The 27,069-nt window shown below is 44.6% G+C and overlaps 1 protein-coding gene across 1 annotated transcript in view; it reads right to left on the bottom strand.

Annotated features, from left to right (window-relative positions):
* The window catches only part of LOC116314305 (RNA binding protein fox-1 homolog 3-like), a 254,196-nt gene that overhangs the window by 9,762 nt on the left and 217,365 nt on the right, over nt 1–27,069 (bottom strand). Inside the window, exons 5-10 of the mRNA XM_039611446.1 lie at nt 25,749–26,000; nt 15,227–15,370; nt 8,790–8,843; nt 4,703–4,795; nt 3,925–3,985; nt 3,792–3,845 (exon numbers count right to left, since the gene is read on the bottom strand). Of these exons, the coding sequence (XP_039467380.1) occupies nt 3,792–3,845; nt 3,925–3,985; nt 4,703–4,795; nt 8,790–8,843; nt 15,227–15,370; nt 25,749–26,000 (658 nt within the window). The remainder of the gene's footprint in view (nt 1–3,791; nt 3,846–3,924; nt 3,986–4,702; nt 4,796–8,789; nt 8,844–15,226; nt 15,371–25,748; nt 26,001–27,069) is intronic.

A 27,069-nucleotide genomic window follows, 5' to 3' on the forward strand; every position in this document is an offset into this window, starting at 1 on the left:
CACGGTGCCTCAGCTGGGGTAAATAATGCGGGTTAATAACACGCATCCGGCCTGTTTCAGACGACCCGGCAGTCCCTCGCAATCTCCGACAAACTAGACTACAATGAAGATCCATGGTAGCTCGTAGGTGAGCGGTGCTGTATGGGTTTGTGCCTGGGGAGTGACAGCCTGATGGTACTCTGCCGTGTGCAGCGCTAGCCCTGCATTTGGTCGAGACCAGTGAGCACCCTAATGAACGATGCTCACCCTAGCCTCGCTGCTTCAATAAAGCTGACAGGGAGACAGATTAGTGGTGCTTTTAAAAACACAGAGAGCCCGGTTTAATGTCTTCTGCCATTAACATCACGCTCCATTAGTGGGTCCGCACACATATTCAAACTTTGCGTCTCATTTGGCCAGGTGACGCCCACACATCACCCGCCCAACAATGTGCGGGGCGCTTTGTTTGCTGCCAACACACCCGTGGACGGCCCGGACTGGGACGGTGCCCCCTTTGCCTCCCGGGTGATTTATAACGCTGACCTTGACATTTAAATTAGTCCCTCCTTTTTTGGAGCAGTGGACATCTGAGCGCGGCCGCTAAAGGGCAAAAACAATCCTCCTTGATAGTTTTCGAGGTGCGTTGCCCTCTTCTTAACAAATCGCCGCTGTTTCTGGGCTCCCACAAAGCCCAATTGCTTCCTTCTCTTTTTTTGAAAATTTGTATGCAATATGCATGCGGTGATGTATGTGAATGTAAACTCATAATGAGTTGGCGATAGGCTACACTGCTTCAATAATAACCCATAAATCAAAGGCGCTGTCACACCTTGGTAAGCCCATGAAAAGCAACAACAGCAACAGCGTATGAGAGCGCAAACCTGGTCTAGCCACCAAAGTCAAACACCCTTTCCGGGAGGGGGGCTGAAGAAAATATGAGTTATGCGCTGAAGGGCGGCGAGGTCACGCTGCACCTCGTATGTCATATGTGTCAACTTGAGAGAAGCTCAATACCTGCAGAGCCAGTTGGACCCGAGGTAATCCCACTCTGTGCCAATGATGGGGTCATAACCGGCTCCCATAAAGAAAGATCTGATTTTCCACAAGGTTGATCTCTCTAATACTTCCTGCTCAAATACATCGGGCAATGAGCACTTAATCCACGCACTGGGGACCAAAAAAACAGCTTAATCTAATCAAGAGTCTGGAGCTTAATTATCCCCCTAAAGTACACTCCAACAATGAGAGGATCTGTCTACATATGTTAAGATGGCAATTAGCCTTTCTTTTCTGTCATTTACACAGCTGGTAGCTTTTCACGAGTCCTCAAAAAAGAAGAAAAAAAAAGAAACCTCCACCTTAGTCGCAGAAAAATATGAACTGGTGAATGAAAAGCTACTCATCTCCTGTCTTCCTGGGAATAAGCTGCGGAGAAGAGTCTCTGCGTTATTCTGAGGAGAGCCGAGCCGTACGAAGGGATTTCTAAGTGACAGCTGTCCATGGTGCTGAAAACATCCAGCGCAAGTTTGCCAATTGCAATAAGATGAGCTAAGAATGCAATATGCACGGGATGTGCCCCAACAAATGATGTCACATTAACAACAAATAACGGAAAACAGAGTCCCGACATTTGTGCTGTTTTTAGCTACACACCTACTTGCTGCATCTGTACGGATGGAGCCAGACTGTCGTCATATTATATTTGGATAGCGGAGCACAGATTCTGGGGCTTGTTCTACAAAAGTTTAGTGCTCACTAACACAGGATAAAAATGAGCACTGTTACTGGATGCCTACCAGCTACCTCACACTATGATTTGTGCCACAGCCATGTGCTATTGCCAATCCCTCCATCTGACTGGGAACCCCACTGCCGTGCCTCTTTTTCTCTGGACCACACCGCTGTCCTCTGCAACCTCTTCAGCTCCCTTCAGCAGGGCTCCATGGGAGGTTTGGGTATTAGGTGGCAATGGAGAACACGGACCCATGTTTGGAGCTGGCTGCCAGTACCCTACCGAGAACCCTCCTACCCCCTCCTCCACGCAGAGGAGGAGCCAATCTACCCTGGAAGAGGTTAAGAGCGGGGAGCCGGTATGAGGCTCTCATCCGTCATTCTCCTGAATGGGTTTTGAGGACAATAAACCTGTAGCGCCAGGACGAATGGAGACGAAGTGCGCTGTCACCGAGCCAGGATTTATGGCTACCAATTTCACTGATCTCCTGCACAGAAATGAGGACTGATAAACAGTGATTAATCGCCTTTATATCCCATTTTACTCCCACCAAAAGTATATTAACTGTAGCTGTGATGATTTTGGAAAATGTCCTGAATGTGGTCATCATTTTTTTTTCCATTTTTTAAAGGAAGAGTTGAAGAGGAACGCAACAGTCAACAAGCTGGTCAGAGTTTGTTTTTTAGTGAGTTAAAACAGCCTTTTGCTGCTCATTAGGGAGGTTTTGTTTCAAAAATGTATCTCTTATTTATGTTTCCCATCTTCCCAGCTGGCAAGCATATGTTGTCGTTTAGGCTTGGCAAACTCCAGCGCCATGTCAAGACGACTTGAAAAATTAGCAGCCAATAAATCACCCAACCCCTCCTGCTTCCCCTGCCTGGAGTGGTGGACCACACTCCCTCTGATTTATGAGATGATTTGGGAGTGTGTGTGTGTGTGTGTGTGTGTGTGTGTGTGTGTGTGTGTGAGAGAGAGAGAGAGAGAGAGAGCAAAATGGAGAGTGTGTGCATGGAAGAGGGGACATGTATTTGAGTCTGTGCTCTACATAGGTTATCTATTTCTGTGTGCTGGAGTGCTTTGGTCTGAGAAGCAGGGCAGGTGTTAGCGTTGCGCATGGATATGGGTCAAGTGAAATTATTGTTTACGTAAGCTGAGACTTACTTAACGTCCCGATTTTCAATTTAGAGAAAAGGCGCCACGTTTTTTGTGCCTGAGCGTGCAAGAAGAAGAGGGACGAGCGTACGTTTGTGTGTGTGAATAATTATCGGCAGAAGATGTCGAAACTAAAGGAATGTTGGTGGGGGGAGGAGGAGGAGGAGGTGGTGAGTGGGAGGCGGGGGAGGAGGCTTGGAGGGGGCGAGGGGTTGGGGATGAAATAAAAATGATAGATGACTGCTTTCTGTCATGGACAGTTATTTAGAGGTTCGCCGTAAAGCTGTCCGGGGAATGAACAGATTTTAGTCTAATGAGCAGAAAGGAAAGCCGTTAAAGTGGCGCGATGTGCTCAGCACTTCTTCCAAATGAAATAGTACCATTTCCCCCTCATTAAAATGCAAAGGGTTCATATAACATACAGCAATAAAGCTGGCATGTCGAGGCAGAGAGAGATAGGGAAAACCCCACTGAGCTCATCTCATTCCTCCATTACTGAGACCAGAAGGAATAGCGGCCTTCGACAGGGTAGGTGCCAACAATATCGCTCACTCAATCTCCTTTATTCGGTTAGCTCTGTAAAAGTCAATCTGGCGCACTTGGCAAATCCATCCACAGCAGCAGCCTCCACAATCTGATAACAGTTGCAGGGGCGCTTGCTCTCGAAATCATTTTTTTTCAGCGTTACAGTTGCACACCGCGCAAACAATGGCTCAGGCTCCCTCAGCCACTCAGAGAGGCTTGGATCATCCACTGCTTATCTGAGCCGCTCTCCGATTCACTTTGATTCGAGGGGAATTTCATGTTCAGTAGGTTCAGGATGAACCTGATTGTAGAAATTCAGGGGTCAGACTGGGACAGGCGGTGGCTGATAGCGGCCTCGGGTACAGTGAGGGGTGGAGAGAAAAACACTGAAAACAGCTCTTACCGGCATACAGTTCAGGACCGTAGACAGCTCCGACCACTGGATTCAGCTTCCAGCCTGGCGAGAGGACCAAAAGAAAAACTTAACTCACAGCGACGACTACGAGCGAACTCTTATCGTTTAGTTTGCCACTCACCGTTCGTGTACGGGTTGGCCACTTTTTTGTTTGTCATCACTCGTGCTGTCGCGTTGTTCACCTGTTCCAAGCAGCAAACACAAAGCCTGTGATTACTGACCTTTACATTTACCATCCGCGTATCCACGGCGAGCTATAAGCGAGCAGCAAACCAAGATGAATAAAGACGGATTCATAAAATAAATGATTATGTAAATTTGTTTGTAGCACTTTAGTGTGATTGAGTTTTGGTTCGCCCTTTCATGAATTTATTCATCATTTCAATTTTCTTACAGATGATTATATTACTGGAAAGAGAGGGAAAGCATGCACCAATTACCCACAGGTATGAATAATAATAATAATAATAAAAAAAAAAGCATCCTCAGAATTGGTTGGATAAACAAATGGATTCCAAAAGCAAAACACAGACAGTGCTTTGATTTTCTTCTATTGACCTGATGAGAACGGCCGAGTGCGGGCTCGGCTCGTCGTAAACAAAAACAGAATTAGAGCAGGCAACACTAAACGGTGGCGATAGGGGAATGCACGACTGATGGCATGCATTCACTCTGCTTTGTCAGGTAATGATGGACAACTGGTGTGTCCTGGTTGACATGTATGGATCCCGCATTCTGCCGAGAAGGATTTAAACGCACCGTTATGCATGCATACATTCATTCAGGCACCACACGCACAGACAAAGCAGCCGCATGCTTATGCAGAGGTTTATGGGTAAGTTGAGAAGGCAGCAGGCAGGCAGAAGAGAAGATGAGAATAAAGGGGAAAATGAAAGCACCTCTATTTTGCGTCCCTCTACGATTGTACCGTTTAGTTTCTCCCGTGCACGATCAGCATCTGTGCTTGTTTCAAAAGTTACAAACCCAAAGCCCTGAGAGCACCACGTTAGCCATTGGTAGAGAGAAAAAGGAGAAGGAAAAGATGGACACACACACACACATACACACAGAGGAGGAAGAAAAGGGAAGGGAGGAGAAAAGGGAGAGAGAGGTGAGAAGACAGGAGTAGGTGAGCAGCAGAGTCGAGTTGTAAGCAGCCAGATTAATTAGAGGCAGTTAGTGAGGCGTCAGGAAACAGCAAACAGAGAGATCCGAGGAGAAGAGGATAACGGTGACATGACCTCACACAACAACACCAACAAACCTGCCTGCTTTACCCAATTAAACAGCACAGCACCGGTGCCATGGGTGAATGTCAGGAAGCAGCGGCTGCCATAATAGTCGTATAATTATCTACACAACTTGAGCGGCACAGCCGCTGTCTCCCTTTGAAGGCGTGGGCAACGGCAGAAGGAGTGAGGATGAATTCTGTGAACAGACACGTTAACTTGATCTCTGGCTATTTCTTATTCACTGCACTAATAGGTGGGCCATTTTATGGAGGCGAAATTACACCGGCTCATTGATGCAAAAAAAAAAAAAAAAGTGAATGGTGTCATTGCAAATATGCTCCTCTGTGATAGAGAAGAGCTCCAATATTGACTTTAAACCCTGACCAAAATATACCCAACCTCTCCAAACTCACTCTCTCTGCCTGCCTCCCCTGGGGGGTTTGTCACTTCCTTGAGTTATGTGGACTGGGATACTGGACTCTCTATAGCACAAGCGTTAAGATATTCTGGCCAAACAAGTCCCATTCCTGTGGTTTCTATATATACTTATAAAGGTATAGGCTGAGGGAGAGAGAGCATGGCCGGCGCTGCCTGATAATTGCTTGAGGATGTAATACATGTGAGAGATGGCGAGCAGAGTGATCTTGTATGCATACGCAGGATCTCTGGGCTGCTATTTCTAGCATAAATAACACGCGACCTGTCCTTGGGGAAAGGGAGATAAAGAAATAAATTCAAAAAAGGAATTGAGGGCAAAATTAATCCTTTGGACATTCACCCGACTGTGGTTACCCCCTCTATCTTTTTTTTATCATGCACAAATAATTAGCTTACAAGAGCACAGAGTGGAGCCACCATTTTTCAAAGGAGACAAACATATTGAATGCAAATTGCCAAAGCTTCATAGGAAATAGATTGTTTATTAATGGCCTGGTAGGTTCATTATATAGCACACAGAGTGCAAGAGGGAGAGAGGCATCATGGGTAATGGCTTTGTAGGGCACAAACAATAAATGCTTGTTACGGGCGGAGGAGACCGGTTTATCCGGTGCTCAATCTTGTCTGGCAGAAGGGGCTGAGTGCAGCAGCGTCGCCTGGTTCCGGGGCTCCCTGCACGCCTGTATACGAGCCCAAAGTACTCCCAGGTATGAATGGGAATCAATAGCATTCATGCCTCAACACCCAGCCAGGGAGCCTGTCGCCTTTATGAATGGAAAGCTGTGGAGCTTAGTACACTCTATTAAATGAACAGCTGGATGAGTAGCTCTCGGCTGCTCACACCTCCGCAGGCTTCACCTGTCCTGCTACGTGGTTGGGAGACTGATACTGCAGTAACGCATCAACGCTGTGGCCATTTCTCTGGCGGCTGGTTGGTGTGTTTACGAGTACAAATTATCTTTGAGACAAATGTAGAAATGATCCAAGGTGTGCAAGTTCACAATGTTGTTTAAGGAGGCGCAGCTTGAATTATAAGCAGTATTTCTTATTTTCTGTACAGGTGACCTTTAAGAACACTTGCTGTCTGCATTCTGCGTTTTTCTTTGTCGACAAATTGTACAAAAAGACAAAACTAAACTATCGTGCTTCCCTGTATATCCCTTTGCTGTCCATGAATTATTAAACATACATCACAGAGTCACCGCAAATAGCCACTGCTTACACATACACTGCTACTGGAGACTGTCACCTGAGCACCAGGTCCGCTGCTGAAAATAGTCCCTAGCAGTAGTATTTTACTTCCATTTAAGTCATGTTTCCTTTCAAAAACATATCTTAAATAAGGATTTTGACCCGAGTTTGTGGCCTTTTTCAGTTGTTTTGTACTTTATTTCCTCTCACTATAAACTTCTTTGCTGATGATACTGTGATATATGCCCCAACCTTGTTCCCGCAGAGCCACTGATTCAGTCTTCTAATGATGTTTTGCAATTACTGCAGCCTACTTTAAAATGCCAACCAACCGTGTGGCATTCTCCACCTCGGCATGTGACTCTACCTGTCCTAGACTTTAAATGGCACTTGCTGAGTATGCACAGGTGTCAGCATGTTAAATTAAATCCAAAGGTTGTTAATGTGTAACTATACAAATGTAAAGTAGGATAAAATTATAGTATTAAGTTGTGTTTAAGAAATACAAACAAACAAAATGTATAATTTTTAAATTCTTCTGCTAGTTTCCCAAAACATAGAGCACAGTGCTCTGTAAGCATCTAGGCACTGGCTTTAACCACAGAGTAATCTCTATCCTCCAGCCATTTGTCAATAAACTTGAATCTACATATTTCTAATGGGGAGCATTTCTATCATTGTATTGTACGTCATCTGGGGCAAAAGCTTCAAAGAATTTTAGTATTTCTAATATAACTTACAACCATTAAGTTAGCTAATGTAGCCTACAAGCCTACTGTGCATGTTAACCACTTTTTACACATATATAAAGCACAGGCAGTCACACACTATGAAAACATTTTGTGCTTGAAATTCGAGCTCAATTTAAGATTTATATTCAACATCAAACCAGGTTTCTTATATAGAATCTACTCGTAAACACAAACTTCCACAGCCTGTCTTAGACAATCGAGATATTCAGTATTGTTCTGCGGGCCCATCAGCACTCCAGCAATTAAACCCTTCATCACAGTTTTATTATTTATCACACTTATATCTAATTAAACATTCCCATGCACTACTCTTGGTAAAAAAGGTTTCAGGTAATGCAAACTAACCTCAAACCGGAGACCGACGTTCCCCTTAGAGTTCCTAAAGCTTTATTATCTGATGTTTTTTGGCTGCTGTTTTTATTAATTCCTTGTTTATTGTGGTGTTCTTTTGTTTCTGCCTGCTCATTGTGTTCTTGTTAATGTTTTTGTTCTCCCTTGAAAAACAGATTTTAATCTCAATGAGGATGTCTGAATACATTAAAATTAAATTAAAAAAAGAAAAAAGATAATGGCCCAGTGTAAAGCAGAGGGGCTTTTTCTTTTAAAGTTTGTATATCCTTCTTTTAAAGACGTTCAACCTCGGCACAAACCAGCAAGCTGCGACCCGAGTGCCACAGAAGTCAAAGAGCCGAGAAATACCGCCAATCCTCATCCCAACCGCTTTCTTGGAAATAACGCGTGGCCAATAGATGAAGCTCTTTTTGCCCAAAGTTGGACAAGTGTGTTAAAAGTAATAGATGTAAGAAAAAAGGGGAAAAGTCTACACAATCTTAAGCTTCAGTTTAATAATTCAATTCTCTTGGAGGCAGCGTTTCAATCTGCAGGTTCTTCTCCAGGCGTGTATTTTCATAAACGTGGTATTAGCCTTCAAATTCATTTTAACTAAACTACATTTATTTGGTAAATATCACAAAGAACTTTGTTTTTCATCCAGTCTGAAACAAAATGATAAACCTGAATAATGTAGGACCTTTTCAATCAATGCCCAGGCTTCAAAGAGGACCCCCGTCTCTAAACAAGCAGTTTCAATTCCATATGCTGGAGGACCTGCAGCCTGTTGCTGGATTAAGTGAAATGTGAAACAGCTCAATAATGAATTGATTGACAGGGCTAATGATTCACAACTTGGGTGAGAGCTGCAACAAACAACAAAAACAATAGGGAGAGAGAGACAGGAAGGCAGTGGATGCAGCTCTCCAGGACCAGGCTTAGAGACCACTACTCTCAGCCAATGTACACACTACACTAATGCCATCATTAGGAAACAGAAGAAGTACATGGTAATGAAGCAGCTGGCGTTCTAGTTCACTTACCTTGGATCCTCGCTCATTAAAGATAATCTCCACATCTAAAATCTTTCCAAATTGCTGCAGAGAGAAAAGAAAAAGAGAAGAGCAGAGAAGAGATGGAGTTAGAAAGCCTCGCTGACTAAATTCATGAGGACGACGACCGGAGAAAGAAAAACCATTAAGGCAATATGGAAATGTTACTTTTGTGAGGAAATGGTGGTCAATTTGCATTTGTTAGCTCAGCAAACACTTCTTGAAGCTCGCTGGCGTGGTTTGAAAAGAGAACTCGTAGCTGCTGCTGCAACGCGTCTCTGCACGTCTATCGATACTTTACGAAATGAAATCACAGTATTCGTAAAAGTACTTGATCTGTGATTACGTGGCAGTGTTTATGATGTAAGTTTGCTCGCCTGTTTCGACACAAAGAGAAGAGCGGCATCAGACGGTATTTTGATGTCGTCTTGAGACGCGGACCCCGACACCTCCGCGATCACCTCGGAGAAACTTGCTCCTTCGAGTCTTGTGAAGAGTTTAGTTGATGATTTCTACCTTTCTCTCCGTTTGTAGAGCCTCCCTCTCTTCTATTCTTTACTCTCTCATCCTCTCTTTGTTTGTGTGCTCTCACAGTCAACAGGACCTAAGGGCCGGTCCCCGGGGGTTAACACGCTGCAGCCTTTCGATTTTAACAGGCCTGCCTTCGGATCATTAGAAAACAGAGGAATGAAAGTAAACTGTAAGTTCCTCTAATGAGTGGAGTGAGAGCGACTTTTAATTGCTGTCTACAATGGCTGTATTATTTCATTAAAAGTAATTACCCTGTCAAGCGGTCCGCGTCGCCTTCATTTCAGCACAACAGGGAAGAAATGGGCCTTTCCATGTGGTCGACACTCAATGGGAATGGATGGATCGTTTGACTGAGCCACTAATAGGGGTTAGGAGGAGCCGGCTATTATCTGGCTGGAGTGAGTGGAGTGGACTCCAGGAGATGAGCGTTTATGGGTTAGCGGGAAAACGTATGTTTCCTCCCATTTCAAAGAACGCAGTAAGCTCAACACACCAAGTCACCAAGCCAAAAACAGGCTTTGTCATTTAAATCCACCTCTGTTTCCACAGGGCGTGTCCTCTCCCCTATGCGTCTGCTCGTGTTGAAACTAATTCTATAGATCCTAGACGCACATCTGCTTCATATGGCGCTCAGCTCCATTGATTCGAATGGGGAACGTTGGCTCGATCACGCACGCAGGCATTTATATCCCAGCGTGATGCCCCTTTCTCGCCTGAGAAGACAATGCTTCCCCCACGCAACGTGCAGATGCTAATTGTTTTAACCGAGCGTAATGGGCTTGTGGCGTCGATTAATTAGTTTCAGAGGAAGCCATCTTTGTGGATTTCCACATGGCGCTGGGGACTGCTCGCTGCTCACCAGTGATCTCATGCACTTCTATTCCCACCCACCTACTTGCTCTCAATCTCTTACACACACACACACACACACACACACACACACACAGGGAGAAACAGCTGCATCAGCAGCCCCGATAAACAATAGCTTCAATGGGAGGAGTCTCCAGAGGGAGGACAAGGGAGAGACTGATGTCATCTAGGAGGCTGCAGCTACATGCATCCATCCATAGATTAGAAAAACCATCCAATATCTGTATGAAAATAAAAAAGCATTAAGAGAAGCATCGAACGATGATACTGGGGGTTTGCATGTTTTATCTCATTTATCAAACTCGTTATGTTTCAATTATGGCTTAACTGGAGCAAATCATTCCCGTACTTTTGAGACATTTGAATGTTTTTATTTGGTTTCGCATTTTTTTGTACTTGCTTTCAGTGGTAACAGACTTTTGAAATTAAATATAATCTGCCCTCAGTACATAATGGGGTTCGGTGATTGGGCAAAACTATTAGTGACTGATTGAATACATCCGCAGTTATTTTTTTATTTGCTGGTTTTGTGTTCTGCTTCCTAATTAAAGTGCAATGCTCAACCCAGCCACAAGGGGGAGTCTACTTCGTTTTTGTTGAGTTGAGCTAGATTGGAGAGTCGTGCATAGACACGATTAGTAAATGTCGTGTTGTTGTCCTGTCTGTGTTATGTAAACAAAGCACCCGTGTGGAAGCCTGCTTCTGAATAAGTTCAGCGCTATCACGGAGCTCATGCTACGTAACCAAGCTGTTCGTTGGTGGGTTTTCATCAACGCTACCACGTTTCAGGTTGTGCACCCTAAACATTTACGGGTCAGACCAGAATAAAAATAGGATCGGAAATGTGGCAAGTAGTTGCAGCAAACAGCTCCTTGTTGGGGGGCTGATCGTGCAACACCCCTAACTTTTGGGCAATCACTTTTATTCACATTGGTGATGGCACAGGTTGACCGGTGCAAGGCATCCTGTCAGGGTTAGGGCGTTACGACTTGGACTGTATGCAGTCGCTCTAAGACTGATTGCCGACAGCTGCGTCACTGAGTTTCTGTTTCAAGGTTCTGGCTGAACTGAATGCAAGTTGTTACTGTGAATTTCTGTTTAGTGTGAACGTCTGTTTTCACCAATTTATTCATCGTATTATCACAAACTGATTGCATGTAATTGCCAACCTGACCCCATTCAGGTTAGCAGTTAATTGGGGTCAATTCCCAACTTGAATGGCCAGCTTCAATCGCAAACTGATAACAGACTGACAGAGTCTTATTGCATTTTTATCAGCGTGTTGATGCATGAATTTGATGACGACAACAGACCTCGACAACTGTCAGAGACGGTCCGTGCCGCTGACGCAACCATTTCAAAGGGAATGACACTGCACCAAGGTTTTGTGGTAGTGTGACTGTACCATTAAGAACATAGGTTGTGCTTGTATGTTCATTAACAGGGCTGTAACTTGACTCTTGTGTGCTTTTCCATTTATTTTCTTTGTAAACCACTACTCTGAAACAGCTCTGGCTAGACAGCGTCTGTATTTGAAGAACACTAGTGTTTTTGTCTTTTTGCACTTGGAGGATTTTTCTCTGCATGAAGTGATAATCGACTATATTTACTAGACCTCAAGCTTCCAAGTGTGGAAGCAACAAACAAGATTGAGGCCCTTGTGCCTCCACCTTTGATTAGCCTGAATATCTTTAAGCTCTTCAGAAACCTATAATTACGCTACGGCGCCCTGTGTATTCAAACAGAGTGGCCGTGTGGAGCATGCTCAGGCGCAGTGACAGTCGGAGTGGTGGTGGTGGGTGGGGGAGTGCAGAGGTCCTGATTGCTCTGGGGAGCGCTGTGAGAGCCCTTACAATCGCTGCAAGAAGCACTGCTGAAGAACCCAGTCACACAAACGAGGGCACCCTCAAGCAGCGCAGCATGGGCGCCGCGCAGAGCTCACTCGCGCTTGGAGTGTTTTCATTTCCCCCACACTTACTCACTCTCAGAGATCACAGTTTCTAATTACTGATTAACGTCCGCTGCGGTTGCCCTAATGAGGCCTTCATTCAGCGCCTCGTTAAAAGCTCACAGGTTTCTCCACACCCTTAACCCTGTGATGTCAGGGTGGATTTCAGGCCCTCCCTTCTCGTTTAAACGCTGCCTACTGTTGTCGAAACCTTCGTAGCGCTCAGCGGAGACCGTTTCCCCGTGCCGTGTGGGAGCAGATGGAGGCTCCTGGTGGGGGCTTTGCTCTGCTGTAGACGCCTTCTCTAGTCAGCCGTGCGGCACCTCCACTCTCTCTCTCTCTCCTCTGTCTTCCCGCCTGCGTGTCTGTGGGCTTCACTCATGCGTAACAGTAATGGCGTATTGAGCCGGTGGCGCTCCAGAAGCCATTAGAGCTAGAGGGATGAGGCTTTGCACGTGCTGATCGCACAAAGGCCCATTGTGGAGGCCATGTCAGAGGGTGGAGCAGACCAGCTATCGCCTCGCCAAGCTCGACCCAAGACAATTGATCCCACAATTCTCTAGTGTGCCAACCACCAAGAATGAAAGGAAGGCGCAGGTAAGAGGAGGGAACGGGCAATGTGGGTGAGAAGGGTGATTGAGGGGGACTGGGTGGGCTGTGATCAATTCTGTATCATATATCTGCACGAGCCAGTCAGGCACACAAAGCTTCCAAGCTAATTACTGAGGTGATTTGGATTCCACACGACCTGCACCAGAGCTGGGAACAATAAAGCCAACAATCAGAGAGAGAAAGAGAGCGAGCGCGCAGCCATGTTGTCTGCAATTTATAAAGCCACAGCCACGGCTCGCGAGTAATTAATATCATCAGCTGGATGTTGTCTTCATAACGACGAGAATTAACGCCTCTGGATTCTAATGGTCCAATTAGCGCATAACATTTAAAGTACATTTTTGGCAATCGTCTCCATTCAGATCCATTATCGTTATTGAATAGGGGATGTTTGGTTCAATTCGTATCGAGGCTTTTGTGAGACACAAGGGTGAGCTGTTGAACTGTATATATTGGCTCATTAATTGCAAAGAGACAAAGAGGGAGAGAGAGAATTTCTGTGGTGGACCTCTTGTATGTTGATATGTAATCTCATTGCATTTGTCAGCAGCTGACCATTCTGTGTGTAACTTCTAGAAAATAAGACTGTTTAATGACCTGTGGAGACTACCCATTTCTCCCCCCATGTATACGCTCTGATATACGAGAACAAAACAGAACTTAAAGTTAAATCTGTTTCCCCCCCATTTTCTTTGCATTTCTCCTCATATTTTAGGATTAAAATTACGAGTTGTTCAGGGGACACGGTAACTTAAAAAAAGCCCGACAAAGCGAGCCGCAGCTCTTGGGGAGAGCAGACAAAGATGAAGAGTAAAATCATTACCGCACCGGGTTCCTCTAACTTCTCCCCAGTGCCCAACCTGCAGTGCAGCGATGAGTTCAGCACCTGATTGGGACTGATTGAGCTGTTTGCTTTTAAAAACTCAGAAGACACTCCTTCTTCTCCCCCCTCTGACAATGTAGTAATCAATGCATTAACTAGATGACAGTTTAAGCGCTGGCTTTGCTCATTAAATACGCGTCCTGTTGTGTGGTTTAGATTGTTTTCCCAGAAGCTTCATATTCACTTTAATAAAGATATAATAATTTGCTCTGACTTTAGAGGATGCGCTCTTTAATTAGGGTGAGGTGGGACCGCTCAAGAACAACAACTGCTAGCATGTCAGATTCTTGAGTGCTGACCTTTAACTTTACATCCAAATACAATGTTTTTTACATATTCTGCAGAAACTTTGCTGTCAGTTTGGTTACCCGAGTGAGCGTGTGAGCTTCAGGCTTTGTTGTAGGATCGTTCTCCACATAACAATAATTAGTACGTACACTAATATAAGAAGGCACAACTACACCACAGGAACCTCCTCCAAGTGCCAGATTTTTGGTTAGTTTTGTTTGCAGGGAAACTATTTTTAAAGATGGCCCTACTTGGACAAGTGGACACTGAGCATTCTGATTGGTAGAAGTGTCCTGCTAGTTATTATGTCTAGTATCTCCCAGTTTTGGCAAAAGCATGAAAAACAAAAACACCGAAACCCGCAACCAGTCACAGCTAAAGCTGCCCCGAGCTCAGCTCTGCCGGAGGTCTCGTCCTCCCCACTGTCGCCACATGCTTGCTCAGAGTGGCTTTATCAGACTAATAATTAATTAATAATTAACATTGTCGGATTTTTAACTTACAATATGAAACACCTTCAGATTTAATTACAATGTAATTAAATTCAAGAGTATTAAAAAAAATAAGTTTTCCACAGATTTTTCATGTAACATTAAGACTCATCGCATCATCTGTGGTCGAGCATGACGGAGCGTAGCATTAGCGAACACAAAGAAATGCATCAGGAAAATAAAACAGCATCTTCTGATTGTTTCAAAGCAAACGTGCAGAAAAGTGAAGAATTACCATATTACACGTGCATGTAACTGAGGGGCTTTATTCTGTTTAATGTGGCTGCTCTGCTTTGTGTGTGTGCACTGCAGCTCGGCTCTGCCATCCGAAATAAATGCAGATCTGCAGCTTTGACCCAAACACAGAGCAGAGGAGAGAGACAGAGACTTCCAATGTAACCGTGGCTCCATCATTTTGGTGCGACATGCAGCATAAACATGCAGCATGTTTACAAAGGTGCCCAACAGATCAATGATGTTCATGGTTTTCTGCTTTAATAGTTACACTTCCCACTGAATTAAAAAGAAATCCAGAAACAACAAGAATTCATCTCTTCACTCGCCGTGTGCTCATTGTGCGTGATCACATCCCAGTAACAATGAAGATACGGTTTAAGTAATATAAACCCCACAATAATATAAAAGCAGCCAGAAAGTCATTTATGTAATTTGGGGGAAAAAGCAAAAACATTTCAGTTCCTTGGAAAAAGCTCCTGGGATTCAAAGTTCTGGCTGTTCTGGATGGAAACGAGGCAACGGCAGAGCTAAGGTGTGATATTTTGAAATTTTTCTCCGAGGTACTCACCCCAAACATTTGCCTTAGGTCAGGGTCCCGGAAGCGGAAGGGAATGTTGGAGACATGTAACCTTTTGGGCTGCTGCTTCTCTGAAGAGTCTGAGTGCTGGAGCTGGAGCTGCTGAGAGCCCTCTGTTTGCGTCACATCATCTGTCTGCCAGAGGGAAACAAACAGAGGAAAGACACAAGCTGCTCATTAGCTGCTACAGTATACTGTACCTCCTGGTCATGAAGTATAGGAGGAGGGGGGGTGAAACAGGAGGGTGGCAGGGTACGGGGTGGGGTGGGAGGCCTGGCTGACTGACTTCCTCAGCGTCTGCTATTTTTCAATCAGGCGAGAAAGCCAAAGCGATAAACAGCCTATGACTTATAGTGTCAAACCTGAGGTTGTGCATTACAAATCTACTTATTAATCTCTTGCACTTAGCTCTTGAGCAACAGGGAAGATTGAAGGCGCTGACAAAAAGGCGTGGATATAGATCCCACAGAGCCCTGACATGTCTAGACTAAAGACACATTATTGGTGACGTTTGCACACAGCCATCAGAGTGCGAGGCCCAAAGCCCTCAGCGTTGTTGTTTCCATCATTATGCGAATGCTGTGCTGACATTTCTATATAAATGACGTGTCTGATGTCAGTGACAAATTCCACTTGTTTCTTTCTGTGACACCCGTGATGAATTTCACCGAGGGTGCTGGTGGCTTGTCTGTTTAGATGGACCTCGTATTTGAGGCAGTTTTATTTTCTATGAACGAAACCTCATTGGTCAACCGCGCAGCTTATCCTCACTTCGTATGCACTGCTCTGACATCAGTCCATCTTCGTGTTTGGTCAATAGGTTGCCGGTAAGTGTTTTATGAAAATGTGTTTTATGCAAATTGTTCGAATGAGTGGTTTCTGACCTGCTCGCTCTGTGGTTAAAGTTTAAGCCACTAAACATTTTGACTAAACTTAACAAAATACTCGTTTTAGATGGTAACAAACAGCATCAGTATATGAGCAGCAAGTATTGAGCTGGGGCCAGAAGCATAGACTGTATATAAAAAATGGATGTAGCTGTTGTTGTTTTTTGTTTTTTTACATGAACCATTTCTGAGTGGATTCCTGTTTTAAAACATTTGGTTTGAGATTTAGAAATGTTGACATCCACTGGGATGCGTGCAACCTGTTTAGGGTTAAGGATGGATCCTCTTTCTGTGGAATATTCAATGATTTGGCAGATTAAATAAAAACAGCCCTTTATAGAAGAACTGTAAGGCCTGATTTGAAAGGTAAGACTTTGATGTTTCTCTAACTGTGCTTGTTTAGCATGTAGCTGAAACACAAACCCACCGATGTGTTTAAAGTCGTGCTTTAAGGCAGGGTTGGGAAATTTATTTTCCCAAGAGGCCACATGAGAAACTGGGACTCTTGTGGAGCGTCACACCAATGAGTTTGTAAAGAGGGAAAATTAATAGTGAGCAGAACTGAGTTCAGCTTATTGGTGTGGCCTTCCACGAGAGTCCCAATTTCTCATGCGGCCTCTTGGGAAAATGAATAGCTCAGTCCTGCTTTTAAAGCCTACTCTGCTTTATGTTCTGTTTTACTCTAAATGGAGCCATCATTTACAAAATGACCATCAGGCTGTGAAATGACATTTAAAAAAAAAATAGGGGTTAATTATGCAGATAATAAATCACAAGTCAAATCAGCATTTTCTCATCAATTCTGTAAAGTCTGACATCTTTTTGTCAAAAGGTGAGTCGCCTCCTGCTGGCCATTAAACAGAGTCCAGGTTAGCTTAGCATAAATAAATAGAAGTGCCAGCTGTTCACCAAACAACAGAGGTGCAGTGACGTCCTGGGGTTGCGACAGTGGTACGATATCACTGCACAAGGAAACCTACACTAATCACCTCACACTAACTGGGCACATGAACAAACTTGTCTTTATTAATTTGCACCAGAAAGCACAAACTGGCATTTAACATGAGCTGTTAAAATAAATAAAGTATATATTATTTAAAAAAGCAACTTCTTATTAAGCAAAATAAACACGAATGATCTCGTTCTTCTGGTCAGTGATGTGCATGGTAAACAGGTGAGATACACATGAGGGGGGGTCTGCATGCAGTAGCGTCATATGAAACATGCTGGTAATAAAGGGTCTTACACACACACACACACACAGCTTCGTAGGTGTTGGCATTTCAATACTTCAACTGTGGAAAGTGCCGACTGTTAGTGAGCGACAAGAAGTGAACTACAAGCGATTCACTACAATTTCAAATAAAGTTTTACCAAAGTGTGAAGCTGCACTGCATGATTCCTATTTGTCTCTGAGAAAGGAAAAGTAATTGCTCTCATGACCACAAGAGGTCACTCATCAAGAAAAGATAAATGCTGTGATTTTGTGTGTGTTAGGGACAGTGTCCATTTCTCAAAAGCAAGCATATTAAAAAAAATAAATAACAATAAAATGAAGGCTGATTTAGAGCCAGAGCCTCTGGTAAGAGACTAAATAAAGAAACGGCGAGAGAGGAGAGGGGAGAATGAGCAATGAGAGAGTGGAAGTGGCAGATATTGAGAACAAAAGCTGTTTGAATGTGATATGTAAACTGCCAGGTCTCCTGGGAAGTGCTCTCTGAGCATGACACACACACACTATACTCTGACTGGGAAGTCACATACACGGATGCAATCTTGTACTGATACAGGCGTGAAAAGAGAGTAGGCTGTAGCCAGAGTACAAGCGGTTCAAATGACACGCACGCACACACCGATAACCCTCACGCCGCTCCGAGGCTGTCAGATGGCTGCAGGCCTCTCGTAGTGATACATTTCCCACCATTTAGGAAATGGGGTAGGGATTTATTCATTATAATTCATCATCACAGTATTATCATTATCATCATGATCGTAATGATGATCGCCTTTATTATTCTCATTATCATAATCACAATCTCCACTGTAATGGCCGTCATTTATTTGGTTTTTATGGCCCATTCCGAGATGGTGACATACATTGTTAGCAGTGACAGTTGTTTGATTCAAGGTCCCGCTTTGTCTTCCCCTGCAGCCGTACAGGTAGGGCGCGCTCGTGGCTGCGGCTTCCTAAGTCCCGCCTGCTCTGGATGCTGTTCGGACCAGAGGTTAACAAGTGATAGAGGACACGAGGGCGGGAAATGCACTCGGCCAGCCGGCCGGCTACTAAGGAGTGGATTTGTGACAGAGAGAGACGGCTGGACGGGTCTTAACTCTGCCGTGTCCTCGCGCGCTGGAGGTTAATAGCCTGAGTAGCCATGTTGGGCCCCGGGGGTGACACATTGCAGACAGATGCCGGGACCGTGGAGGGTGACAAGGTACCACAGCCCCACGGGTCAATCTGTTTCATCGGTCACACATGACACTATCGACCTTTAGCGTATGTTGCCAGACTACTGAGCACCTCTGTCCTCCAGCTCCTCCACCCGGCTTTTTATCACGACAGGCGCAGTCGCGTGTTTGCAGACATCCAGATTAACTTTGGCTCGACGCTCTGACAGGCCAGCGGCGCACCAACACCGGGGGCAAGTACACATATGGAGAACACAAATACTGAACGCCGACTCCCGAGCGCCTCGGACCGCGTCCTGCTAGCTCAATAGCTCCGAGTGTCACCGCGATCCGCGACGGCTGCCTCTGCACGTTGCTCCCGAGGCTCCGACCTGCCTGCCTGGTTGTGAGACGCTGGTGTAGCAGTGGAAAATAATTACTTCCGTATTACCATAGGAGGCCACCTTCAGCGGCGCTTTACTGTCCCGACAGCTGCTGTCACGGGGAGGAGGCGGCGGGATGCAAAACATGCCGTCACCGCCAAAGCCAGCAAACCTAAGAGTGAGAGAGCTGTCAACTCCAGCAACTCTCCGGCTTCCTGTTCAGTCATTTCTCTAAAAGACTCCCTTGCTGTTATTTGCAAATCGCCTGCAAAGTGCTCTGCTCAGCACTTTCCCCCTCCTCGCAGAGTGGCATTACAAGAGCATAATTGAAACTATCTGATTGGAATGCTGCCAAGCAGGTAGATTACATCCGATTAAATAGGAGCTGGGGTGGGGGGTTTCTGAGTCTTCGCTCTCAAGAATTATAATGCCAGAGGTTTAATTCATTATTTTCCTTTTCCGGTCCTTCGCCGTTTGTTTTCTTTTTCTAAAGAAGCTGCAAATATAACCTTTCCATCACCTGAGAGAGCAGGGAGTTAAGTGCGGAGTGGAGGATCAGCCCCCACCACCTTCTCCCTTCGATTCATATAAACAAGTCCGAGATGGAGGAGTCATTTTCAGCACGCCGGCAACACCGAGACCAATAGATTGTCTTTTGCGATAGGCCGTTTCGGCACTAATAAAGCTCAGAAACATGAAAGTCTCCTCTCTGAACCAACTCTGCAGAATCAAAAGCTCAAAGCTGAGAAGCCCACTTCAGCTCTGAGGTATGTTTTGGTTGGTAAGAAGCATCAGTGGGGATAAATTTTACATTTAGAGTTGGGCTCACTTGCATCGGGTTTGACAGCTAATCCAAACTGTATCACTGCACTTGAGGCCAAGGAAAATATCGATGACGCAAGTGTAATGCCCTCGTGGCAGCCGGTGTGAAAACCACACACTTTATGTAGAAGACGGATGCTGCCGGTGTGATGTCACCCACTACGTTATGGATTCTGCATTTTAAGCCCGGACGTTAGTGTTTTGGCCGCTTTCATCTTGCTTTTCTGGAGCCAGAAGCCACATTTAGACCCGCGGGTGAAGTGCCAAGTTATCAGCGAAGGCTAGCGAGCTAATGTGACAAGCTGCATTCATTAACTGTACAGGTGCATCGCACAGACAGAGATATCTGCTTTTAGCGTGTTAAGTAACGAACTAAAAAAGGGTACTAAAACACTATAGTCACCAAAATTGGAGCACAGACTTCTTGGACCATCTGGTGGTGCATTAACCACACAACGGGCCAAATTATTTGTCAGATAATTCCATTAAAATGCTCCAAAAGGCAACAACAGCACAGACGCAGTCGAGAGGTCCAGTTCAGTGCCTCTAATTAGCTGAGAGGAAGCCCACTTTCTGGACACCGTCTGGAGGGATAAACCTGAAAACTGGGCGATGATTTCGGTGGCAACACATGCTCATATTTCAACCTGTTTAGATTTTTAAAATGACATCTGCGTTCTCTTAAAGGTTATTTCTGCACGTGGTCTCAATTAATTAGACTGACATAACTGACACGTCTCCTACAGCCTAACGTGCGTCGCGTTGGTGTTATGCACCCCCTCGCAAACGTGCCGTTACAGAACCAACTCTACAACTTCTGTGACTCGACACATCTTATTGTTCTGAAAACTTTTAAAAACACACCAGTGAACCTCTCCGTCGGACCGGCTGACGTGCATCTTCATTATAAAGGACACACTATGTACTGTAGCTGGGAAGTCTTGCTGCTCTAAAGACTCACTAGAGACCCGAGTGCGCATTAATGCACAGCTGAAAATAGTCCCCGACAAATGCGTTGTTTATCTCCTGATTGCTAAAAACTACGGCACCCAGATGTTTCGGGACATTACAGAGTCTCTATATTTGTGAGCGGCGTTTCTGTGAGTTGCGTCTCGAGAGCGTTCAGCCAGGAAGTTTTGAGAGACGGGCTATCGTGCTGTCAGTTTTGGCCTTTTCGTGGGATTCACCCATTTGCTGACAATAATAGAATAACAGCATCCTCATCCTTTAAACCATCCAGGAGAGTATTTATTTTAGGGAACACTGAGGATATCTTTGAAAAGGGAATTTACACCAGGGGGAAGTAAGCGACTCCTCCCACTTACAGATAACACAGTCATCCCCTTTTAATGGCGGCCTACATGCTGCCATCAGCAGTGTCTCTGAAAGCTACACCCTGGTGGTGTCTCGATCCCTTAAACACAGCTTGTGAGAGATGAGTGTGTGTGCGTGCATGGCTGTATAAATGTTTGCATGTGCTCGCCCATGTTTTCTGCATGCCCCTGTGTGTTTGTGTGTGCGTCTATGTTATCACAGTCCCCCAGAATACCCTTTGGAAAGTCTTCGTGCCGCTGACACGGGCTGTGAAAAATCTGGAATTGAGTGCTGCCCTAACGCCACTGCCTTAATTTGTTATCTGAAAAGAGAATGATTACTCATGAAATTCAACCAAACCTCAGACTATTTGAACTGAGCCAGATAACGAGCTCAGTTTTTTTTTTTTTTTGCTCGAGCAGAGCTCCCTGGCAGCCCTCTGCTACCCTCATCTCTAAGGATTTGGAGAAAAGTTGGGGGCTGCCTCTCTTCCTCAAGTCGACTGCTTTCAAGTCAGCTTGTTTGAACACGGCACAGAGCGAGGTCCCAGAGGTCTGACTCTGGACAACGCCACCTTCCCAGTATAGACGGTGGACTGGAGACACAGAAGCAGAGAGAAAGAACGAAGAGAGTCCCCGTGCCTCATTAAAACATACACGCTCTCCGTTCTCTGCAGGGAATTCGCACAGAATCCATACGTTTCACTGAATTCTCTCTCTCTTGACTCTTTTTAAGTCTTTAAGTCGAGAAGATGTGCAGAGTAAAGCATCATCGTGGGGTAGAGGAGCTGAGCGCAGCAGAGTCGAGTCAAGGGAGGAGGAACTTAGGGGGGAGATTCGCAGCGAGTAGCTGATCTGCTCCCTCAATCTGTGTTTCTGCAGGGTGCCCTAATCAAAGGCGCCCGGGCCCGTCTGTGACACCCACAGCAAACAGGCTGGGTCTGTCATTAAAGCTGGGGAACGCAGCGGTGGGCGACACTACCCCACTGGCCCCGGGGATTAGACTCTCTGTTTACACCCCACTAATCTCGTCCCTCCGTCCTCTCGGAGAAAAGATGGGTGGAAGTGAGGAGAGCGTGGATGCAGAGAATGAAGATGGAGGAACGCGGGGATCGCGCGAGAAGGGGAGAACATGAAGGAAGACGAGGCGAGCTCTCATCTCTCCATGGCCACCATCTCTGGGCTCTCTTCACAGCGGGTGAACAGATGAAATGAAATCAAATGCGAAATGGAGAGAGAGTGGAGACGGCGAGAGATAGAGAGCAGAGGGGAGTGGTGGGAAGGAGGAGGAGGAGGAGACTAAACCTCCTGCCAAGTCTCTCCTCACTTTAAATTCTCGTGTCCCAGCCATTACTGTAAGTGCAGCGCATAACCACAGAGCGGTCCGAGTGCGTCGCACAAATCTTCAAATCAAACACCGCTACATTACAGGCCGATGATGATACGCCGTGCAGTGCTATCGCCCTGCTTATGCTGTATAAGCACTTTTCTGCCCCCAAATATTCATGGCTGCGCCGTAATTGTGAGGCTGGGAAAAATCGAGTTATTAAAGGTGCTCTTCACAAGCGACCCCGATGCCTCTCAGCAGGGCTGTGGCCTCACAATGACCTCTAGCAGCAGGTGTTTTCATACTAAAGGAGAAAAGAAGGTATGAAGGTCCCGCTTTTTTCATCTCTGCCGGCATTATCCGTCTTTCTAGACGCGTCTCTTAAGTTGGAAGCTAAGTCGTTCTCCCTTTTATCTGCATCTACCTCTTGTGAAGGTAAATCTCAGGTCAAGGCATTTTATGTAAGCGCACAAGAACGAAGTGTATAGTATATCATTTAGAATTTCTCTCACAATCCGTTGCCAGAGGTTTGTTTTCTCCTTCGAGTGCCAACGCTTTAGAGGCATGCACTCTCATGATGGAGTGGAAACAGGAGCATTATCATGTCCTGGCACAGACGACGGTGTCTTATGTTCGAAAGAAAAATCTCAAACGCCTGGGTGTAGTTACAGATAATTAGCTGATTTCACTAAGCAGCTGTTGGTTTTGGCTGCTGGAGAAAAGTGCATCTCTCTCTTTTGCTCCTTTAACGGACAGAGAAGAAGATAAGTGGGGGAGGGCGTGTCCTCTTTTCAGAGAGCCTGAATCATTCATGTCGAAAGCATGTCAAATCTCCTTCACGCAAATAAATAAAACAGCTCAGGTTGACATGTTTTTCTGGGAGCCCCCTAATGGTTCTTCAGATATGCGCTTTCATTTTAGCAGCGCATTCTCAGTCAAATTCACCTCCAACGTCAGGCGCCGAGCTTGGCCTGAACATCAAAGCCTGCTGCTGCTGCTGCTGCACATGAATGTGCAGCCGTGCGACTCTCACTGTTAACCCTCACCTTTTAATAACACGGGACGTTTTTGTGTCTGCGGTGCAGGAAACATTCAAATTAGTGTCTGAAAAAAAGGGGGAAGAAAAATGACCTAAAAAAATGGGTAACGAGGGTTGGGGCCAAAAATTTCACATACTACTTATGTAAACATAAGAGAGAGAAAAAGTTAATTAAGGCTTTTGAAAAATGCAAATATGTTACAATAACAAAAATAGGCCAGATTTGCATCTTAAAGTGAGAATATGCAGCTTTTTCTGAACAGTAGAAACAGTGACCTCTGTGGCCAGAACTGGTTATTACAGGATTCTGGTGCATTCAGCTCATAGACAGTATAAAAAACATGGGTGTAGCAGTGATAATACACTGTTTTTTAAGAAGAAGAAGAAGATATTATGATAACTGGACAAATTAATATAGTATTGTGCTAAAGCAAGCAAGTTTAGTCAGCAATCTGCTTTCCAAAACAGTATTAGCCAAACAAACACACACAGTTGCTGATAGGTCCAAATAACAGACTAATATTAGAAGTCCTCACACTAAAACTGGACTGCAGACTTCTTAGACAGACCTAAAGAGCAAAGCATAACATGTTGATGAAAAGGAGAAAATATCCACAAGTCTAAAGTTGGGTATTTTAACACTGAAGCCTATGTAGACCTACTAACATCTACTGAAAGCTGCTTTCTCTCGTGACCTCTGTGAACACTCGCCTGCAGATTTTATGGATTCAGGAACTCATTTTGGTCAAATTGGTTCTGTTTTCTAATTATGGTAATCTTAGCTCCATCTTTTATTATGCATATATTTCTTGAGCCAGCCTCAAGTGGTCATTTGGAGAACGGCAGCTTTTAGGGTTGTGAGTTAGCTTCATTTCTGAGCCCATCAGCTGCTCATACAACAGATGAAATCGTTTTCTTAGTACAAACCATCCATTTACTGTTAACAGCAACACACCCACTCAGTGTTACGTGTGCTTCAGCTGAATAAAACCCATTTGTTTGCACAATAGCAGCTTACTTTGTACACTTTAAACTCCTAACTTTGGGAAATATTCAATCACAATCACTGGCAGTAATGAAGGAAATGTAACTCCTGCACTAAGAACCTCTTTAGCACACGTTATAATAAAGAGAAGAAGCCAGCGTAGAAGTTATTTGATCGTTTGAGGGAAGCAGATCTTTTTCATTCAGTCTGGTTATCAACAAATGTGTTGTTAGCTGAACATCATTTATCACACACAAATGCACATAACATGTGTGTGTGATATATGATGTTAATATGTTCTTCTGCTGCTGTTACAGTATCACCGTGTTTCCCCTGCATGGTAGATTTTTTGGATTTATGGCCGCAGCACCGCGCTGTATTCACTGACGCCGGTCTTTGTAAGTGCCCCTGAGCCCATGCAGTGATTTGCACCTCAGAATCAGATGTGTTTATAATGCAGATTGCAGATTACAATATTGAAAATGAAATTGTTTTCAGCCTCGTCCCTTGCGTACAGAGATCTCTCTTGATGCTCTTAATCTTTTCATCATCTATGGTACATAACAGAACGAAATTGCCAAATTCTTTGCAGTATTTTCCTGAGATACATTATCATCTTCCCCTTCTTCCCTTCTAAAGACTGAGCCTCTCTAGGATACTTTTTATGTATCCAGTCATGCTGCTGACTTCTTGCCAGTGACCTAATTATTCGTGAGATGTTTGGGCTGATGTTTTTTAAGCTTTAAACAATTTTTACAATCTTGTTTTGACCATGTCTTAGGTTTGACTTCTGATTTACTGCCGCTGTACTATTCTTCTGTCAAACATGGGGTTTAATTTGCAGCGATTTGAGGGGTTGTGCTTCTGGATGAGAGTTTATGCTCCAAACGTTTTTCCTCAGTTTTCTGTATGTTACATGTTATTTGGTTCCAGTTATTTGAATTGCGCTTGTCAAGGCCACATTTACTTCCATAATTTTATTATACTGGAGCCAAAAAGTTTGAAGACTTTACATACTGTGATTTGGGATCTGTTAAAGAAGTTTCCTGCATGCACACAGACTTTTCTGTCAATATACAGAGAGGGCAGAACTCTAGAGTTATAGGCAAGGACAGATCATGTAAATATTGACTGAATATTAAACAACAGGCTTACTTCTCAGTGAAACAAGGGAGAGGAAATGAGTAGAGAGAAATCACAGCATTTGGCTAAGCTCACACTGGTAAGCAGACGGAAGAAACCAGTCACGAGAAGAACAATCGGACATTCGTAATGTTATAATAATACGGATAAAAAAGATAATATGAAGATATTTTACTTGCTGACAGCGTGTTGAGAACAGTGTTTGCAGGTGGTGAAGGACACTGACCGGTGCGGTCGTGGTGGCGGTGATGGCGGGCGTGCTGTTGTCAGTGCCGGCCGGCTCGCTGTGCGTCTGTGTGGGCGTGTAGAGGGTCATGGCGTGCTCGGGCACCCGGCTCTGCCCGGTGTAATCCTGCGTCGGGAGCGGGTGAGGTGCCGCAAACTCTGCGGGAATGCCATTCTGTGGGGGAGGCGGGTACTGGGCTGGGGTGTACGGCTGGGCCATCGCTTCTGGGGGGTTGGTGGCCTCTTGGTTACCCTGTGGAAAACACACAGCAGGAGGCGGGTGTTAGAACTACGGTTAAAATTAAACTTAAAGTAGGTTGTTTGACTTGTAAAACCAGCATGAAAGAAGCGCAAAGATCCCTGGTGTGATGTGGAAGGCAACCAGGGAGAGATGTCCTGCAAACCAACTAAGTCAGGGGGAAACAGCCATCATATCACATCTCAGCTCATATTAGAGAAATGCTTGATCTTCTCTAATGAACACAGTTTATGTTGTAGAGCATGGCTTGCTGTTGGAGGGGCAAGAGTCATGGGGAATCTCAATTGCACTTGTGGCAAAGCACAGGAGGAAAGATCAATTAATTGATAAAATTTTGATTAGGGCCTTTGATTTCAATGACAGGTCTGTTAAACCAGCAGCTGCTCCCTCTCCAAGCTCCACTTTCATACTTTTTGCTTTATGAGCTCTCCTGCTCTTCACCACCCCCGTCTTTGTTTCCGTCTCCGGTTATCATGTGGATATTTTTTTTTTTAAAGAGTTTTGGAAACATTACTTTTCTGTAATTCTGTTTCTGCCGCCTTGAAATCTCAGATTCACCCAGTTTTATTTTCGAGGCTTGCACGGCCTCTGGCAAAATAAACCGAATAAATCTGCAAAAATCTTCTTTAAATTACGAAAAATCGTGAGCAGAGAAAAACAATGTGAACAAGCATTTGATTGCACCTCTTTGTACTTTTAGTCAATAGAGACATGTCTCTGTCAGTAGTGTTTTTCATAAACTGTAGATAAAAGATGGATGCAGTTACCTGTGACACTGACTGCTTTACTGTGTGGTAATACTTATATCACAGCCCAGGACTAAGGGTGTAATTCCCCTGTAATTAAATAGAATTTCAGAGTATTTTATTTGAAAATGCAATAAAATTATTACCTATACAAATACTGAAAGGTATTGATAATAAAACATCGAGTCAGAATTTTACAGTAAAAGAAATAAATATATTGTAAGTAATCTTACGTACATTTCCCCATCTTACAGCGTAAGTTGGCTTTACTCTTTAGGGCGGATTAAACCTTTTTATATCTTTATTTAATTTTCTTC

Source organism: Oreochromis aureus, linkage group 4 (genome assembly GCF_013358895.1).
Source record: "Oreochromis aureus strain Israel breed Guangdong linkage group 4, ZZ_aureus, whole genome shotgun sequence".
Taxonomy (NCBI): Eukaryota; Metazoa; Chordata; class Actinopteri; order Cichliformes; family Cichlidae; genus Oreochromis; species Oreochromis aureus.